The sequence below is a fragment of the Odocoileus virginianus genome, chromosome 24 (assembly GCF_023699985.2).
Source record: "Odocoileus virginianus isolate 20LAN1187 ecotype Illinois chromosome 24, Ovbor_1.2, whole genome shotgun sequence".
NCBI classification, from domain to species: Eukaryota; Metazoa; Chordata; class Mammalia; order Artiodactyla; family Cervidae; genus Odocoileus; species Odocoileus virginianus.
In genome coordinates, this window is record NC_069697.1 from 13484279 (window position 1) to 13505412 (window position 21134).

Consider the following 21134-nt stretch of genomic DNA (forward strand, 5'->3'; position numbering starts at 1 on the left):
GGACCATAGTATTTGTGAAATTCTCCAAGTTTCCTGAGAAACTGATCTTAGGTCAAGTTATCATAGGCAATGTCAGCTGTTAGTTAACAACAAATTAGATGGTGATCAGAAATTACAAGTATTTAAAGAATGTGTGTGTAGATGTGATATGTTTCTAGACCTTTTGCCAGCTTGGTGAAGGACTTCATCTTCTGGAACAGAAGCGGCCAAGGTCCCCACACAGGTGCCCTAACTCACAAGCTAGGACTGCTTCTCTTTCATTGAGACTTGGAGCGCTAATCCGCACGTTTGGGTCCTCACTTCTCGGAACCCATATAGAGAGTGCAGTTATGTCTGAAGGACTGTTTGACAGGTGTTATTATTTATTATAAAGATGTCTAATGGGTTGTTTCTAGAGAGTTATTTATATTTTCCCAAGTAACTATAGAGAATAAGTTTTAGAATTGACATACAGTGACAAATCAAATGGCAGTTATGTACATTATTCAGAGCAAGGGGATAATGGTTTTACTATTAGGTGTTGGGCAAATAGGGCATGAATTCTGTTGTTGATCTGGGATCAGCTACCATCTAAACGGCTGCCATGTTGCAAGTTGTAGCAGCTAAAAGCAAACCTATGTCCTGAATAATCTTTTATTTATTTTTTGTTATTTTGTTTGTAGAAAATATCACTTATTTAATTGAATAAAATATGCTTGTTGTAAAACCTACTGATATAACCTATTGTAAGAAGTATATAAAGATAATATTCACATTTTACTGCACTTAGTATATATACTTTATAGTTTTATTTTATTTTTTTTCCATTTATTTTTATTAGCTGGAGGCTAATACTTTATAGTTTCAAAGAAAATATTTAATTAGAAGTAATACTGAGAGAAAATAGATTAGTATTTATATGTACAGTTATTTAGCTATTATATTATCTATGTTTAAATTAGTCTTTCTGAACTAGAACAATACCAACTTGCAAATTTTACCTATCAAATTTCATATAGATCCAGTTGCCCTAATACAGTTTTCATAATTTTAAGAAGAGATTCACTTATCTAAAGAGGTTAAAATCTGGTGATCTATACAATATGGATTTGTTAATGAAAGGATCAACTCAAACTTTTACTAGTGTGTTCCGCTGAACTTTACATAACCCCTTGATACCAACAAAGGGATTAGTTATAGATTTTCCCAATTGGTTTCTTACTTTCATGTCCAGCCAGTGATAACACGAACAAAACTGATGTACTAAAAAATCTCTTTTTAAAACTTAATCCACAGACTCAGTTTGGAATTTCCTTTGGGAATGTGTTTCATTCATGAATGATTAATAGAGCTTCTTAAGTGACAGAATATTCACCAGGAAGTTTTCACTAAATGAAATATTGATTCAGCCCTTGACTAGGAGGAGCCCAGCTGGAAAAACTAAGGCTGAGATCTCACAGTGTCCTTATACTTCATTTCACACATAAATCAACTTGTTACAGCACTTTCTAATATATTTATCACAGAGTCTTTATAAGGCTGCATTTGAATTTAAAGCCAATCCATGCACTACTAATTTATACAAATCTGACTACTGTTCCTCAAAAAAAGATTCAAGAAAAAAAAATTGTTCAAATAAAACATTAGTCCAATCAGGATATTTGTTATGTAATTCACAAATTTCAAGACACTGTCACACTCTTCAAGATACCACCAAACTACATGTGTACATCCAAAGGTTCAAAACAGTCTAACTAAAATGAACTGGGAACTATTTTATATAAAGGTGATGAGTATAACATCAAAATATTCCAAACAAAAATTGAAGGTCTGTTGTCCCACATTCTCTAGGCTTATTATGTGTAGCTAAAATATTATACTTAATGAGTCTATATCAGTAACTATTAATATGTCCAAAATATAGCATTTGGTGATAAAGCTATCACTTTTCCCCCACACTGGTCTGGTGTCAGTTAACATCTCAACAGCCTCCGCATGATGACAGTTGCACCACCTAGAAAAAACTCTACCATCCTGTGTTATCTCTGAATGTCTTTTTCATTACTTTGGTTGTCTGGAACATAAACATTTATTTTATTAAATAAGATATTTGTGGTAAAATATTCATCTGATCCTTAATCAGATAAAACAAATTCTTATTTTTTTGCCTCTTGGATGGTATTGGTTTATTTGGTTAAAATGGCTCTTCATTCCAACCATCAATTATTTCTGAATAGAAATAATTGTTCAGAAATCTTCAGACATATGTCTGAATTATTTCTTTATGTATTTGGTATGTACTGTTGAATTTAGAGTTACAGGGATAGTTTTCTAAAAACACCTTCACACCATTTATATAAAACCAATGGCAATGTTAACCAGTGACATATCATTGGAATGTAACCACCCAGAGACTGCAGTGTCTCTTATTTTAGCAAATTCTTCTGATATCATCGATATATAGAGTTTAAGTTTCCTTAAGAAAAATGAAAGTTATTTTTTTAATTTAAGATAATTTATAAATGATTTGAATTTTTTTTTTTTTTTTTACTTCAAATTTGACTGTCTCTGATTTTAGCATAACATGCTATAGTCTATTTCCTTCCCAGTGTAGTGGTTTTGTTCTTTAAAGTGCACAAGAAAGACTGAATTAAAAAAAGAAAAAAAAAATATATATATATATATATATCTCCCCAAACCCGCCCATAGAGGTCTGTGTGTAGCTGAAGACTCTTCATTTCAAAAAACACCCCAAGCACAACTGAAGCAGTAGTTCAAGGACAAGTTTTTCAGAAACACTAGCCTGGGGGTTAGAGACCCACATAAGATCTGTCTTGAATTCTCATCTCAATGAATTTAGAGAGTGACTAAGGCAAAGGCAGAAGTGTTAGACCCTGAGGTTCTCATGCGAGCAGCATGAGCATTGCCTTCTTTTTACTGACTCCTCATTTAGCCATATTGAGACCTGAAAGATGTCTGCTCACGAGTGTCTCACAAGTATTACTGCATCTGCACTGTCACCATCGGTCCACCATCCTGGTGAAAAGTTTTGTATATACCACCGCTTACTGAAATGATTATACCCTCAAGGAAAAATTAGCTTTACCTAACCCTTAAGACGGAGAAGGCAATGGCACCCACTCCAGTACTCTTGCCTGGAAAATCCCATGGACAGAGACGCCTGGTAGGCTGCAGTCCATGGGGTCGCTAGGAGTTGGACAAGACTGAGGGACTTCACTTTCACTTTTCACTTTCATGCATTGGAGAAGGAAAATGCAATGCTTCATTGGAGAAGGAAGATGCAAAAACCCACTCCAGTGTTCTTGCCTGGAGAATCCCAGGGACGGGGGAGCGTGGTGGTCTGCTGTCTATGGGGTCACACAGAGTCGGACACAACTGAAGTGACTTAGTAGTAGCAGCAGCAACCCCTAAGAATGCAACTTATGATAAGATAATATGCTTTATTAATTTCCCTTCCAAGGTATGCATGTGTGCACAGTTGCTTCAGTCATGACCGACTCTTTGAGACCCCAGGGACCATAGCCTGCCAGGCTCCTCTGTCCAGGCTCCTCTGTCCAAGGATAGTCATTCCCTTCTTCCTGGGATCTTCCTGACCCAGGGATCAAACCCATGTCTCTTAAGTCTCCTGCAGTGGTAGGCAGCTTCTTTACCACTAGTGCCTCCTGCAAACCTATTTCAAGGACTGGGGCCTGTCACTGGCATAACTCATTTCATCAGCTAATCAGGTTCATTCTGGAAATCAAGGTATCAGATTGATATTTGCTTGGTACCCAAAGAATTAGAAATGTTGCTATTCTCAAGAACTATTTCCACCAAGTTTGTTTTTTTTAATTTTTTTTTTCATTTATTTTTATTAGTTGGAGGCTAATTATTTTACAATATTGTAGTGGTTTTTGCCATACATTGACATGAATCAGCCATGGATTTACATGTGTTCCCCATCCTGATCCCCCCTCCCACCTCCCTCCCCATCCCATCCCTCTGGGACATGCCAGTGCACCAGCCCCGAGCACTTGTCTCATACATCCAACCTGGATTGGTGATCTGTTTCACCCTAGATAATATACATGTTTCGATGCTGTTCTCTCAGATCATCCCACCCTTGCCTTCTCCCATAGTCCAAAAGTCTGTTCTGTACATCTGTGTCTCTTTTTCTGTCTTGCATATAGGGTTATCATTACCATCTTTCTAAATTCCATATACATGCGTTAGTATACCGTATTGGTGTTTATCTTTCTGGCTTACTTCACTCTGTATAATGGGCTCCACTTTCATCCATCTCATTAGAACTGATTCAAATGCATTCTTTTTAATGGCTGAGTGATATTCCATTGTATATAGGTACCACAGCTTTCTTATCCATTTGTCTGCTGATGGGCATCTAGGTTGCTTCCATGTCCTGGCTATTGTAAACAGTGCTGCGATGAACACTGGGGTACATGTGTCTCTTTCAGATCTGGTTTCCTCGGTGTGTATGCCCAGGAGTGGGATTGCTGGGTCCACCAAGTTATTAAAAGTCTTTTATTTGCTCTTCTATAATTTAGGAGATTTAACTTTTTAAAACATTTACCAGTAATAGAAATAGAACATTTTTAAAGCATTATGAACCCCAATATAGTCTTAACTTTCAATACTCTCTATTATCACCTCTCAAAAATCATTTTTTCACACTTCACATTTTATAATTATAATTAAATAAGTTATTTTGACATCACAGTCATATCTTAAAGAAATTTGACTCGGTATTTTTATGAATAGTTAGAATACAATGTTGCTTTCTTAGTATTGTAATAAATTATTTGATAGGATTGAATATTTCCTTGCTTTGATGAAAAAGTGAAATTGAAAGTCACTCAGTTGTGTCCAGCTCTTTGGGACCCCATGGACTGTAGAGTCCATGGAATTTCTCCAGACCAGAATACTGGAGTGGGTAGCCTTTCCCTTCTCCATGTGATCTTCCCAACCCAGGGATTGAACCCAGGTCTCCTGCATTGCAGGCAGATCCTTTACCCACTGAGCCACAGGGGAAGCCTTAGTTAAAGATTTCCTGTTATATTTAATATTGTACCTCTGAGGTGAATGCCTCTGCTTACCTTATCACCTGTAATGAATAGCTATTATCTTAAGGTAATGTTCTGCTTTTGAATCATGTCTTAATATGACTCTAAGCAGAAACACAGTATATGCTAGATATTTAACCCTTTGTGGTAAGCATTGTAGGTAGTTTTTGAATTGATAAGCATTTCTAACTTCAAGCCACCTAAAAAAGTTCAAAATAGTGCTAGCTTCGGCAGCACATATACTAAAATTGGAATGATACAGAGAAGATTAGCATGGCCCCTGTGCAAGGATGACACATTAATTCATAAGCCAATCCATATTTTTTAACATATGTAAAATAGATAGCCAGGGAGGATTTGCTGTATGACTCAGGGAACTCAAAACTGGGGCTCTGTGACAGCCTGGGTGGGGGCGGGGGCTGGGAATGGCTTGGGAGTTGAGTGGGAGACTCAAGGGGGAGAGGATGTATGTATATATAGCTATGGCTGATCCATGTTGATGTATGGCAAAAACTAACAGAATATTGTAATTATCCTTCAATTAAAAATAAATAGTTTTTAAAAGCTCAAAATGTATGGGCTCAAATTTTTAACAGCTTACACTCTTTATTATTAGCAAAGCTTTTATCTAGCTTCTTAACATTGTAAAACGTTTGATAATTACCCTGAAGAACCAAGCCTAAATCTAATTTTTTTTCTCTTATTTGCTATCTGTAAGTAAGGCAGTATTTCTGGAGTGGTTGGAGGAGTGTAGGGAGCTAGTCAACTGTGTCCCCAGGAAATGGAAAACTGTGGTATTCTTCTATTTTGTTTCATTGAAAAAGATGTATTTGTACCTCTCTTATGATGATTTTTATTTAGTACCAAGGCTACCAAGATCATAAACTATACACAGGATGCATTATGACTTTGGTTAGCCTTATGCATTTTTGCCTTAATGGACCACTTCCTCCACTAAAAAATAATTAAAATTATATTTTACAACTGTGTTTGCACAAATAGCTATATCAATCCTGACTATACAACCTAGGTAGAAGGAATAATGGTTATTAGGGCTTTGCATTCATAACTCTTAGCATTTTAGTATTCTTATCCTGCCATCCTTCATTTAGTGTTTAGGAACTGCTTGTTTCATTTTTTAATTACCAAAATTTATTTTAGAGCAATTTTAGGTTAACAGCAAAGCTGAGCAGAAAGTAGAGAAAGTTCACACACACCCCCAGTCCCCACACATGTACAATATCCCTCACTGTAAATATCCCACACCAAAGCAGTATACTTTTGTTTTTTGGCCATGGTGCAGGGTAAGTGGAATCTTAGTTACCTGACCAGAGATCAAACCTGTGTCCCCTGCATTGGAATCGTGGAATCGTAACCACTGGACTGCCAGGGAAGTCCCAAAGCAGTACACTTTTTATGGTCAATGAACCTGCACTAACACATATTTATCACCCAAACTCCACAGTGTTATATTCGAGTTCACTCTCGGTGCTTTACTCTATGGGTTTTGAATGTGCTATGACATGCATCCACCATGTGGTGATGTGTGGGATCATTTTACTGCCCCGACAATTCTCTGTGCCTTGCCCTTTCATCCCTCCCTCTACTTTAACCCCTTGTTTTTCAGTTGCTCCGTCGTATCCGACTTGTTGTGACCCCATGGACTGCAGCACACCAGGCCTCCCTGTCCATCACCATCTCCTGGAGCTTGCTCAAACTTATGTCCATTGAGTCAGTGCTGCCATCCAACCATCTCGTCCTCTACCATCCCCTTCTCCTCCTGCCCCCAATCCCTCCCAGCATCAGGGTCTTTTCCAATGAGTCAGCTCTTCACATCAGGTGGCCAAAGTATTGGAGTTTCAGCTTCAGCATCAGTCTTTCCAATGAACATTCAGGACTGATTTCCTTTAGGATGGACTGGTTGGATCTCCTTGCAGTCCAAGGGACTCTCAAGAGTCTTCTCCAACACCACAGTTCAAAAACATCAATTCTTTGGCACTCAGCCTTCTTTATGGTCCAACTCTCATATCCATACATGACTACTGGAAAAACCATAGTTTGATGAGATGGACCTTTGTCGGCAAAGTAATGTCTCTGCTTTTTAACATACTGTCTAACTTAGTCATAGCTTTTCTTCCAAGGAGCAAGCGTCTTTTAATTCCATGGCTGCAGTCACCATTTGTAGTGATTTTGAAGCCCAAGAAAATAAAAGTCTGTCACTGTTTCCATTGTTTCCCATCTATTTGCCGTGAAACAATAGGATCAGATGCCATGATCTTCATTTTTTGGATGTTGAGTTTTAAGCCAGCTTTTTCACTTTTCTCTTTTACCTTCATCTAGAGGTTCTTTAGTTCCCCTTTGCTTTCTGCCATAAATGTGTTGTCACTGGGATATCTGAGGTTACTGATTTTTCTCCTGGCAATCTTGATTCCAGCTTGTGCTTCACCCAGCCTGGCATTTTGCATGGTGTACTCTACATTTAAATTTAATAAGCAGGGTGACAATACATAGCCATGATGCACTCCTTTCCCAACCAGTCCAATGTTGCTTCTTGACCTGCATACAGGTTGCTCAGGAGACAGGTGAGGTAGTCTGGTATTTCCATCTCTTTAAGAATGTTCCACAATTTGTTGTGATCTACACAGTCAAAGGCTTTAGCATAGTCAATGAAGCAGAAGTAGATGTTTTTTCTGGAAATCTCTTGCTTTTTCTATGATCCAATGGATGTTGGCAATTTGATCTCTGGTTCCTCTGCCTTTTCTAAACCTCGCTTGAACATCTGGAAGTTCACATACTGTCAAAGCCTAGCTTGGAGAATTTTGAGCATTTCTTTGCTTGCTTCAACCCATTAAAGCAACCATTAATCTTGTTGTCTACATAGTTTTGCTTTTTTTTCCAGAATGTAGCACAATTGGAATTACACAACATATGCCCTTTTCAGATTGGCTTTTCTCACTCAGTAGTATACATTTTCATTTCCTCTATGTTTGTTCATGGATGGATGGCTCATTTCTTTTTAATGCTAAATAATTTTATACTGTATGGATGTATCACAGTTTATCTTTCAGTTCACTTACTGAAGGACATCTTGGTTGTTTTCAATTTTTGGCTGAAACAAATAAAACTGCTGTAAACGTATGTGGGCAGGTTTTTATATGAACATATATTTTCAGTTCATCTGGATAGATACCAAGGAGACTGATTGCTAGATCAAAAGTAAAGATGTTTAATTTGGTAAGAAATCACCAAACTATCTTCAAAAATGTCTTCCATTTTTCATTACCACCAACACTTAATGAGAATTCCTGTTTCTCCACATCCTCACCAGCATTTGGTGTTATCAGTGTTTTGAATTGTGGGCATTTTACTAGGTAGGTAGTAGTATCTCAAGGTTGTAATTCGCAATCCATTAATTAATGCTTGTTTGTCATATTTATATATTTTGGTAAGATGTCTTTTAATATGTTTGGCTCACTTTTAAACCAAGACATTCATTTTCTTATCATTGAGTTCTAAGCATTTTTTTGGTATATTTTGGATAACAGTAATTTATCAGATGTGTCTTTTGCACATATTTTCTCCCAGTGTATGACTTGTCATTGAATTGACAGTGTCCCTAGGTGTGGGAATTTTTAATTTTAATGAAGTTCAACTTATAAATAATTTTTTTCATAGATATGTCTTTGGTATTGTATCTAAAAAGTCATCACCATACCCAAGGTCATCTGGATTTTATTACATTTTTTCTTATAGGAGTTTTAGGGTTTTGCATTTTGCTTTAAAGTCTGTGATCCATTTTGAGTTAATTTCTGTGAAGCTTAAGAAGTCTGCATCTGGATGTTTAGATTCTTTTATTTTTCTGTACAGGGATGCTCACTTACTCTAGCACTAATATTTGAAAAGTGTTCTTTTCTCCATTGTACTGACTTTGTTGGTCTATTTCTGCATTCTCTAGTCTGTTCCATCAATCTGTTTGATTATTCTTTTGCCATTACTTAATTATTTTGATTACTGTATCTTCATAGATTATTTTGAAGTCAGGTAGTGTTAGTCTTTCAAATTTTCTTCAAAATTAAGCAGGCTATCTGCCTCTTTTGCATGTTTATATAACTTTCAAATCAATTTGTTGATATCCACAAAATATCTTGCTGATATTTTAATTAAATATGTAATATCTCTAGATCAAGTTGGGAAGAACTGACTTTTGACAGTATTGAATCTTCTTATCTGCAGATTTTTCCCCCCATGGGACATCTTTCCATTTATGTAGTCTTCTTTGATATCTTTTGTCAGTAACTTATAATCTTCCTCATAGGAACTGTTAGTTTCTTAGTAAGAACTTTTACTCATTCAATAAGTTTAGTTTGCCCCTGTGACCATAAATAGCCTTGTGAAAAGAAGTCTACATGCTTTCTTGTGTAAAGCTTGGGATGTACTTCAAAGTGACTGGGCTTGGTAGACCACTTTTGCTTTCTGACCTGCTTTTTCATAGCGTTAATCTTTAAAATTGATAAATACTTTTGCTCATATTTTGGAGATTATTTATTATAATCCTTACCAAGATTCAAGGAGAAATATCATAATTTTGGATTTTCCAGATCATGAAATATTGAGTAATCACCACCGTTTTTGTTTTAACCCTATTTCACTGAGAAATGATCAGAATTTATACCTACTTCTGAAACAGACAGTAGCTTTGAGTTATATTATCTTATTTTAGAAAGAGTGTACCTGATACTATCTTTCTTATAATGCAGACTTTTATTTACTACTCCCAACCCTTTTCCAACTGCTTGAATTTACCATTTGTGTTTTAGAAGAAAATGATTAAATGTGTGTCAAGAACTCTAAAACTTACTTGATACATGACATGATACCATAATTTTAAAAACATAGAATTTTCTCTATAAAATCAATAAGTTTCAGACATATATTCTCTGCTTATATTATTTAAATAATAGACACATAAATTATTTTATATATAAACTCTCCTTTTTAAGATTATTAATTTTTTCCTATTTTTAATAGGCATTCTCTACTTAAAATATTACCTGCTCTAAGAATCCTGAATGGTGAAAGGTTAACCTCTTATTCAGAAAGTCACAGTGAAGAACACTATAAACTAGAATTGGAGCATTTCCTGGAGCACTGTCAGTCCCAAATTAGAGAATTTAACTTACTAAGTGAAAAATATATTACTGGAGACAGGTAAGACTGTTATCTTCTTCTTGTAATGAAAAGATACAGTACAATTTATACAAAGCATTTAAAATTTTTTTGATCAATATAGTGCTCCTTTTTTGACTTTTACAGTATGTTTTAGGAATATTTTCTCTTTAAAAAAGAAATTTATGAGCATCATCTTTCATTATTTGAAATGTATTAATCTGTATTTTGAGCATATTTTAAAGGCTAAAATTAGATTAAAATAAATGAAAGCATGAAATAGCTTCACAACAATATACAAACATTCATTCAGTTCATTCAATTATTCAGTCATACATTATTCATCAATTATTGATGGACAAGACACATAAGAAGCTAAGTATTACATTTTGGCCTGAAAGAATTCATGATTTCATTAAGAGAAAATTAGCTAAATAAGTAATCACAATGAAGCAAGTCAAGTTTTACAAAACATACATTATTATATATCTATTATATAAAGAATAATATTGCACATATTATTATATATTAAGTTATTATGGATGTATAGTGGAGAAAAGCAGTCAAGACATGCACATATTCAGAGGACAGAGGCTGAGAACAGAGTCCTAAAAATATATCAAAGAAAGAGAACTTCCTATCCCCCACCCTGAATTCTGAATTCAGTTCAGTTCAGTTGCTCAGTTATGTCTGACTCTTCGTGACCCCATGGACTGCAGCATGCCAGGCTTCTCTGTCCATCACCAAGTTTTGGAGCTTACTCAAACTCATGTGAATAGAGCCAGTGATGCCATCCAACCATCTCATCCTCTGTCACCCCCTTTTTCTCCTGCCTTCAATCTTTCCCAGCATCAGGGTCTTTTTAAATGAGTCAGTTCTTCACATCAGGTGGCCAAAGTATTAGAGTTTCAGCTTCAGCATCAGTCCTTCTAATGAACACCCAGGACTGATCTCCTTTAGGATGGACTAGTTTGATCTCGTTGCAGTCTAAGGGACTCTCAAGAGTCTTCAACACCACAGTTCAAAAGCATCAGTTCTTTGACACTCAGCTTTCTTTATAGTCCAACTCTCACATCCATATGTGACTCCTGGAAAAACCATAGCTTTGACTAGACAGACCTTTGTTGGCAAAGTTAATGTCTCTGCTTTTCAATATGCTGTCTAGGTTGTTCATAACTTTCTTCCAAGGAGCAAGCATCTTTTAATTTCATGGCTGCAGTCACCATCTGCAGTGATTTTGGAGACCCTCAAAATAAAGTCTGTCACTGTTTCCATTGTTTCCCCATCTATTTGCCATGAAGGGATGGGACCAAATTCATGATACATGAATTCAGTGTATTACTATAAATGAATTATAATTGATACATTAAAACTCTATTTTATGATTTATACTACTCCAAGAAACACAAGTGAAAAATAAAAGTTATTTTATACTTTCATATGGTGTCTACATTATAAATGGAACAATGAAATGTGCTTCCCAGTGTCTAAAATTAATTGCTAAATTACATATTAACTTTTTACTATTTGTACTTTTGTATATGTTCATGCTATGTAAGAGTTGGTTTTTCTATTTAAATGGGTTTTTTTAATATAGTCTATTCAGATTATAAACAAATCTCACAGCTTTAAAAGTAATTCCAATTGTTATGGATAATGTTTACTTTAAATAAATAGCTTATTTTACATTTATATTTTTGTAAATCTAAATTGATATCTCCTTGTGTATGTGTGGTAACCTATGATTTTTATGTAAAGATGACTCTTAACCCTCATGTTGAAATTTAGATTTACAGTTATTTGTAAGAATTTATTGTTATTGCAGTTAAGTATCACTTTAGTTTTGGAAATTGACCATTTTTATGTTACATCATAAATGGTGGTGAATTCAACACTTAGCCATAAACAGTTGACATCCAATATTGAAGGGAACTTTTTCTGCATTATTCACCAACAAAAAGGATATATTAACATATATTAGAGGAATCTATGCTAACGTCTCCATTTGTAAACATAGAAAGTGTCTATCTCTACACTTTAGGAAATATAACTTTCATTTTGCTTGGAATACTTAAATCCAACAATTATTCAGGAGAATCACAGACATTTATGTCTTAAAAGTATTTGAATTATCTTTGCAACAGATTTTTTTTCCAGAGAAAAACGGAAATGAAAACTTTCCCATAATGTAAGTTATTTGTTTAAATGTCCAATACAAATATTTTGCATGGCAAAAGTCAGTGTACAAAGTACTTTTAATTTTGTTTCATAAATAACTTCTCCAAATTTAGGCAGCCATGATTTCTTGTGTTTATGGCAGTAAAAGCATGGATTTTTCTCATTCACTTGTACCAAAAATACCTAGGATAAAAGTGATTCTAAAACTTTCAGATATTTTGTTTAGATTAATGGATTGAGATTAACTACAGAAATATTTTCACTTTTTGTGAGTAATAAGATCAGTTTTTATAAAAGCAATCAGAAATCAAGTTTTAATGAATTTTGTAGTAAAATTTAATATTCATGTCAGGCCACCACAGGGTTATTTTCAAAGTCTGTACAGGTGTTACTATTTGCTGATACAATTCTTTTTATTAAATGTCCTCATTATTTATTTGCTCAGAAATATTTTCACCTTGGATGTTGCACAAAATCTCTGCTATTATTTTAAGAAATTGATGACACTTAGTAACGAATGTCGATGTGTTCATGAACATGGGGATGTAACTATCACCAGGAGAGGTGAATCAGAAGCCCAGCAAAATTATTTACCTCCTACACACAGTGATAGCATACAGCAAAATAGAGTTCTTTACTCTTTTGCAAATGAATATAAACTGAACTCGCCAGATATTTCTGAGAAATGGATGGACTCTGGCCCTAGTCATTCCTCATCAACCAACCCCTCCTTATGTGAAGATACTAAAGAAAGAAATCAGTTAGAAATAGTAGAACAGAAAAGAGAAGATAGCAAGACAAGCAGTTTCCCCAGCAAAACAATACCGTTCATTGAAACAGTAAGGACAAGGTTTCTGCTGAAGAACTGCCAGAATACTGAACATCATGAAAAAATGTAAGTTTTATAGATCATTTTTCTTTTACAGTTCTGTTTTATTATTTTTATGGATAATGATAAGTTGGTAAAGGATTTAAATCCTATCATATTTCATGTCTATTTCCTTATGTTTTATGATATGCACAAATTATTAAATACAGTACAGATTAATTTGGTTGAATTTTGGCAGGTTTTTATTTAATCAACTAGTATTATTTAAATTGAGTAACTGAAATTATTTTTCCTGCCTTCTAATCTCTAAATAATTGAAATGAACTTTTAATAAGAAATAAAACAATCCCATTATTCTTAAAATACTATAAAGACCTCTCACATGAGGATCTTAGGACATGCTTCCAAGGAAGTTCAGAAAATCCCTTCTGCACATGCCTTTTCTCAAATCCCTTGAGTTAAAAATAGTCCCTGGTAGCTCAGTTGATAAAGAATCCATGTACTATGCAAGAGACCACAGTTCAATTCCTGGGTCAGGAAGATCTGCTGGAGAAGGGATAGGCTACCCACTCCAGTATTCTTGGGCTTCCTTTGTGGCTCAGCTGGTAAAGAATCCACCTGCAATGTAGGAGACCTGGGTTTGATCCCTGGGTTGGGAAGACTCCCTGGAGAAAGGAAAGGCTACCCACTCCAGTATTCAGGCCTGGAGAATTCCATGGACTGTATAGTCCATGGGGTCACAAAGGGTCAGAAAATGACTGAGTGACTTTCACTTTCACTAAAATATTCAGCATGCCAAGTATATTGGTATGTTTTGGGATGCTTTTAGCCAGGATACCCTAGACATTACCTGTTTGAATCCTTTTAGCTCTAAACACTCCAGACATTGTCTCTTGAAATTTCAGATAAACAACATTGAGCTGTTTTAATTCATGGTAAATAAAATTGCCAAATAATAATAAGAAAGGATGAGGAACTGAAGATATAGACAAACCAAAGACCCAAAGAATAAAGGGAAAAGAAAATGTATGCCCACTTGCTGGACCTTGCCATTCAGCGTTTCAGGAAGATTCATCGTCAGTTGGGCTGTGGTTTCCTCAGCATAATTTTCATATGTTCCTGTGCTAAGGGCATTGTTAGCATCACTGTTTTTTACTTAAAAAAAAATATGATGCTGATGATAGTAATAATATGAGCTGCTTTTCCCAACACGGAGAGCTCCTGACATTCAGGAAGCCCTAGGTCAGCTTCTTTACCTTTTACTGCTTTCTGTGTGGCGAAAAGCAGTCCCACTGTTAGTGTCACTGAGGAAAATATTCCTCATACACCTCTTTATTTTCTTCCTTGAGAAACTTTAAAGACAGTGGGCTGAGGAATTCAAGCGCTAAATGACTGGTCAGCTTTCTAAGACACTCAGGATTACAGTCCGTGAAACTTGTATGTATCTGTAGAGAAATATAAGGCGCTGTCTCAGGTTAAATGTGTTTTCTTACTAGTCTTTCAATCTTTCGGTTTAAACAACTTTTCATTCTTTGCCAGTTATACATTGCAAATATGTTTTCAGATTTTTTTTCTTTGTCACCCAAATATGCAAGGGTATTATTGTGCCTTAAAATTCCTTAACTCATTTTTTAATCTTTTTTAAAATTATTTTATGTTGGAGCATATTTAATTAGCAGTGTTGTGTTAGTTCCGGTGTGCAGCAAAGTGATTCATTTACACATATACATATATCTACTCCTTTTCAAATTCGTTAACTCATTTTTGTCCAACAGAAGAAGGAATGAATTAATGATTGAATGATCAAATGTGAATTAATTCCATAGCAAAGTGTACTGAGTTCAATTTGCCCTGGTACTGTTGCCTGGAAACTTCCACGGACAGCAGAGCCTGCAGGCTGTCATCCATGGGTCACGAGGAGTCAGACATGACTGAGTACGCAAGAGCACCGTTTACCCTAGAAGGAGGAAGTGTTTTGTTGAAACATGATTTTTCTTCACAGAAAGTTTTACCCACTAATTTAAATTCATAGCAAAATAGATTGAAGACTTCCACAGGCTTTACATAAAATGGTGGTGATGCTGATAACAGTATTCATAACAACAGAAAATGATTACCTCATTCCATTTTGCATACCTGCTAAGTCGCTTCATTAGTTCCGGACTCTTTGTGACCCTATGGACCGTAGCCCACCAGGATCCTCTGTCCATGGGGATTCTTCAGTCAAGAGTACTGGGGTGGGTCGCCATGTCCTCCTCCAGCGGATCTTCCTGACCTAGGGATCAAATCCACATTTCTTAAGTTTCCTGCATTGGCAGGTGGATTTTTTACCACAAGCACCATCTTGGAAGCCATCATTTCTGGCAGTTTATTGCTTAATTCCACTTTGCCTTAAACTCACTTCGTTTAAAAAAAAAAGAAAAAAAAATTTCTTTGGGCTCCGCAGTTATAAAATTATTGAAATTTTTTCAAGGGAGCCTGGGAAAGTGAATGTGCTTCAGTCACTTCTCCTTTATATGTCTTTTAAAACTGAACTCAAGGTTCTGAAAAGCAATTAAGACAATAGTTAGCACTTTGACTATGCTGTGTACCTTGATAATATTTCTGCAGTAATCTGTGTGGGAAAAGGAAAGCATATCCAATGATGAAGCATTAAATGATTCAGCAAATTGAGAACCCAATTACAGTAAACATACATTGCTGTTAAATTTTTGCTATTGTCGTTGGGCAGCTTATGGGGATATGAGGAAAACACAGTGCTGATTGATGGGATGCCAGATAATAGCCAATAGACGTAGACTGGAAAAATGTTAGAATTTACCACTGGGCTTGTAAGAGAATGATTTATGTATTTGTCCATGGGCAGGGAGGAAAATGAAGCTCACAAAGCCCTGATGAGTCCTTTCTCTGAAAATGAAGGAGGGCCCTTCTTCCTCTCAAAACCTAATCTCCGCACTGTGAACAAGATCCCATCCTCTCTTGCCAACTCAACACTGACTCCAACTTTGTCCCCCTCTTCGCATCATCACTTTTCCCCCCTTAATCCTGGCTCAAATTCCCACTATCATACAAAGTCCCGGTAATATCTTCCTCCTTAAAAGAAACAAAAATCCCTAAGACTCATATCACTAAGTTACTGGCCCATTTCTCTCCTTCAGATTTGAAGGTGTCCATATTATTTTTACTTCTATGACTACAGTTAAATAAAAGAGCAGGTATTATTTTAAAATAATACTTTATATAGTCTAATTTACAAATAAATATAGCTTATGAGGATCTCTTATCTGCAGCTGTATATTATGGATACTAAAAATAATTTTTTCTCCTCTTAATAGTATGGCAGCTCTGGTAATCCAGGCATACTGGCGTGGTTACATTGTGCGCAGGCAGATTCATTTCTCTGCAGAGCTACACCCTACTACAATAGGACCCCTGACATCCCAGCCAAATTCTTGCATCGAAAACCAAACTATTTTAAAGAAAGAAAAAATTAAAAATACCGTGAATATCCAAGAACAGAAGGAGAAGGCTGCTATTCTTATTCAGGTTAGTTCTAGTCTTTGGGTGAAACAATTAATCTTGAGAGACGTGTTAGTTTTCTTTCACTGGGTTATTCTGTATAACAGGCATTCCCTGAATCACAGCAATTTACAGATACCTTGATTTATTTCTTACTCATGTGACATGTAGGCTGCAGGTGTCTGCAGGGTGACTGCTTCTATTTGGGATCTAGGCTGAAGGAGTAAGTCTGTAATTTGTAAATTCTTATGGTCAAGCTGAACCACAAAATTGTATTGAAACTTATGCTCCAATGTGGCATTTGTCACATATGCTAACATTTGATTAGTCGAAGCCAGTCTTCCTTGGCCTCATCTACAGCTATATCTAGAAGCATGTTTCAGTTCAGTTCAGTCGCTTAGTCGTGTCCGAGTCTTTGCAACCCCATGAATTGCTGCATGCCAGGCCTCCCTGTCCATCACCAACTCCTGGAGTTTACTCAAACTCATGTCCGTCGAGTCGGTGATGCCATCCAGTCATTTCATCCTCTGTTATCCCCTTCTCCTCCTGCCCCCAATCCCTCCCAGCCATCAGGGTCTTTTCCAATGAATCAACTCTTCACATGAGGTGGCCAAAATATTAGAGTTTAAACTTCAGCATCAGTCCTTCCAATGAACACCCAGGACTGATCTCCTTTAGGATGGACTGGTTGGATCTCCTTGCAGTCCAAGGGACTCTCAAGAGTCTTCTCCAACACCACAGTTCAGAAGCATCAATTCCTCGGCACTCAGCTTTCTGTTTAGTCCAACTCTCACATCTATACATGACTACTGGAAAAACCATAGCCTTGACTAGATGGACCTCTGTTGGTTAAGTAATGTCTCTGCTTTTTAATATGCTGTCTAGGTTGGTCATAAATTTTCTTCCAAGGAGTAAATGTCTCTTTATTTCATGGCTGCAGTCACTATCTGCAGTGATTTTGGAGCCCCCCAAAAATAAAGTCTGCCACTGTTTCCACTGTTTATCCATCTGTTTGCCATGAAGTGATGGGACTGGATGCCATGATCTTTGTTTTCTGAATGTTGTGCTTTAGATCAACTTTTTCACTGTCCTCTTCCACTTTGATCAAGAGGCTCTATAGTTCTTCTTCACTTTCTGCCATAAGGGTGGTGTCATCTGCATATCCGAGGTTATTGATATTTCTCCCAGCAATCTTGATTCCAGCTTGTGCTTCATCCAGCACAGCTTTTCTCATGATGTACTCTGCATATAAGTTAAATAAGTATGGTGACAGTATACAGCCTTGATGTACTCCTTTCCCTATTTGGAACCAGTCTGTTGTTCCATGTCCAGTTGGATGCAATCTCAAAAACAACAGAATGATCTCTCTTTGTCTACAAGGCAAACCATTCAATATCACAGTAATCCAAGTCTATGCCCTGACCAGTAATGCTGAAGAAGCTAAAGTTGAACGGTTCTATGAAGACCTACAAGACCTTCTAGAGTTAATACCCCAAAAAGATGTCCTTTTCATTATAGGGGACTGGAATGCAAAAGTAGGAAGTCAAGAAACACCTGGAGTAACAGGCAAATTTGGCCTTGGAGTACAGAATGAAGCAGGGTACAGGCTAATAGAGTTTTGGCAAGAGAATGCACAGGTCATAGCAAACAACCTCTTCCAACAACACAGGAGAAGACTCTACACATGGACATCACCAGATGGTCAACACCAATTGATCAATACCAGACTGACTATATTCTTTGCAGCCAAAGATGGAGAAGCTCTATACAATCAGCAAAAGCAAGACCAGAAGCTGACTGTGGCTCTCAGACCATGAACTCCTTATTGCCAAATTCAGACTTAAATTGAAGAAAGTGGGGGAAAACCACTAGACCATCAGGGATGACCTAAATCAAATCCCTTATGATTATACAGTGGAAGTGAGAAATAGATTTAAGGGACTAGATCTGATAGACAGAGTGCCTGATGAACTATGGACGGAGGTTTGTGACATTGTACAGGAGGCAGGGAGCAAGACCATCCCCAAGAAAAAGAAAAGCAAAATGGCTGTCTGAGGAGGCCTTACAAATATCTGTGAAAAGAAGAGAAACAAAAAGCAAAGGAGAAAAGGAAAGATACACCCATTTGGATGCAGAGTTCCAAAGAATAGCAAGGAGAGATAAGAAAGCCTTCCTCAGTAATCAGTGCAAAGAAATAGAGGAAAACAATAGGATGGGAAAGACTAAAGATCTCTTCAAGAAAATTAGAGATACCAAGGGAACATTCCATGCAGAGATGAGCTCAGTAAAGGACAGAACTGGTGTGGCCCTAACAGAAGCAGAAGATATTACGAAGAGGTGGCAAGAATACACGAAGATCTGTACAAAAAAGATCTTCACAATCCAGATAATCACGATGGTGTGATCACTCACCTAGAGCCAGGCATCCTGGAATGTGAAGTCAAGTGGGCCTTAGGAAGCATCACTATGAACAAAGCTAATGGAGGTGATGGAATTCCACTTGAGCTATTTCAAATCCTGAAAGATGATGCTGTGAATGTGCTGCACTCAATATGCCAGCAAATTTGGAAAACCTACTAGTGGCCACAAGACTGGAAAAGGTCAGTTTTCATTCCAATCCCAAAGAAAGGCAATGCCAAAAAATGCTCAAACTACCGCACAATTACACTCATCTCACATGCTAGTGAAGTAATGCTCAAAATTCTCCAAGCCAGGCTTCAGCAATACATGAACCAAGAACTTCCCGATGTTCAAGCTGGTTTTAGAAAAGGCAGAGGAACCAGAGATCAAATTGCCAACATCTGCTGCATCATCAAAAAAGCAAGAGGGTTCCAGAAAAACATCTAGTTCTGCGCTATTGACTATGCCAAAGCCTTTGACTGTGTGGATCACAACAAGCTGTGGAAAATTCTGAAAGAGATGAGAATACCAGACCACCTGACGTGCCTCCTGAGAAATCTGTATGCAGGTCAGGAAGCAACAGTTAGACCTGGACATAGAACAACAGAAGCAAGTGTAAATCGACTAAAATAATTTGTGTGTGTGCTCAGTCACTCAGTTGTGTCTGACTCTTTGTGACCCCATAGACTGCGGTCCACTAGGCTCCTCTTATCCATGGGATTCTCCAGGCAAAAATACTGGAGTTGGTTGCCATTTCCTTCTCCAGGGGATCTTCCCGACCCAGGGATGGAATCTGCATCTCGGCATCTCTTACATTGGTAGGTGGATTCTTTACCACTGAGCCACCTGGGAAGCCCATCTTAATTAGTAAAGTCTTTTAAACACTCGTTTAAGTTAAAAATTCAGAATTCACCAAGACCAGATTTCAAAATGAAGTTCAATCTGTTCACCTTCATCCTTTATTTATTCACTCATCAAATACGGTTGTCAAGCATTGTTTTCAGTTTAAGAAACACAACTAGGAACAAGGCATACAAGATCTCTTCCCTCTTAGAGTTTGTGTCCTGGTGGAAAAGGACAACAAATTAAATATATAAAATAAAGGCTAGAAATGTGGTACTGCACCTAAATTTAATTCTAGTAACTAAAAAATATGTTTCCCTTTATTCACTCATTTAGTAAATATTATTTGGCACAAAAATTTTACTAGCTTATATCCTGCTAGGATGTGCAGATAAGTAAGATAAGTGTATTAGACAGTGATAAGTACTAAGGGGAAAATAAACCAGGGAAGCCAGATAGGAGTTTCTAAGGAAAATTGATCATTTTAGACAGAATAGATGTGGAAGACCAGAAAAGGGGACAGTGCAGCAAGAGATAAACCATTAGGTATGTTGGGGAAGAACATTTCAGGCAGAGAAACATCAGATTGAAAGGCATTGTTTTAGGAGCACACTCACAGTGTTTATAGAGCAGGAGGAAGCACTGTGACTGCAGAGGGATGAAGGGAGAAGAGTAGGACTTATAAATTGTAAATCATTGTAAAGATTTTGGCTTTTACCCTGAATGACATGGGAAGATATTATAGGAATCTGAGCAGAGGACTCAACGTGACCAAAGTTACTTAGGTTGTGATAATGCTGTAGGAAGGCTATGGTAGAAGCAGTGAAATCTGGAAGCTGTTGCAGTAATCCAAATAGTAGATAATGGTGGCATGGACCAGAGCAGTGCAGAAGTAGTGAGAATTCCAGAATATATGTTGATTTGTATTGAGGGTATATGTGTATATATATATATACATACATACATATATATGTATGTATATATATACTTTGAAGGTATATACACACACACACACATATATATACATATATGTATATATATATATATATATACTTTGAAGGTAGACCTAGTGATATTAGTATGTGGGGATGTGATTTTGAAAGACAGGGAGAAGTTAGAGATGCCTACAAGGTATTGGC

The 21134-nt window shown here is 36.6% G+C and overlaps 1 protein-coding gene and 1 non-coding gene across 6 annotated transcripts in view; both read left to right on the plus strand.

The window, feature by feature from the left end:
* Positions 1-21134, plus strand: part of LRRIQ1 (leucine rich repeats and IQ motif containing 1) — a 210896-nt gene that overhangs the window by 70131 nt on the left and 119631 nt on the right. For all 5 annotated transcript variants that reach the window (XM_070454293.1, XM_070454295.1, XM_070454296.1 and 2 more), the window contains 3 exons: positions 10089-10268; positions 12850-13299; positions 16569-16779. In XM_070454293.1, coding sequence (XP_070310394.1) covers positions 10089-10268; positions 12850-13299; positions 16569-16779 — 841 coding nt within the window. The remainder of the gene's footprint in view (positions 1-10088; positions 10269-12849; positions 13300-16568; positions 16780-21134) is intronic.
* Positions 5279-5385, plus strand: LOC139030988 (U6 spliceosomal RNA). The gene has a single exon (XR_011483418.1). It is a non-coding gene; the product is annotated as a U6 spliceosomal RNA (small nuclear RNA).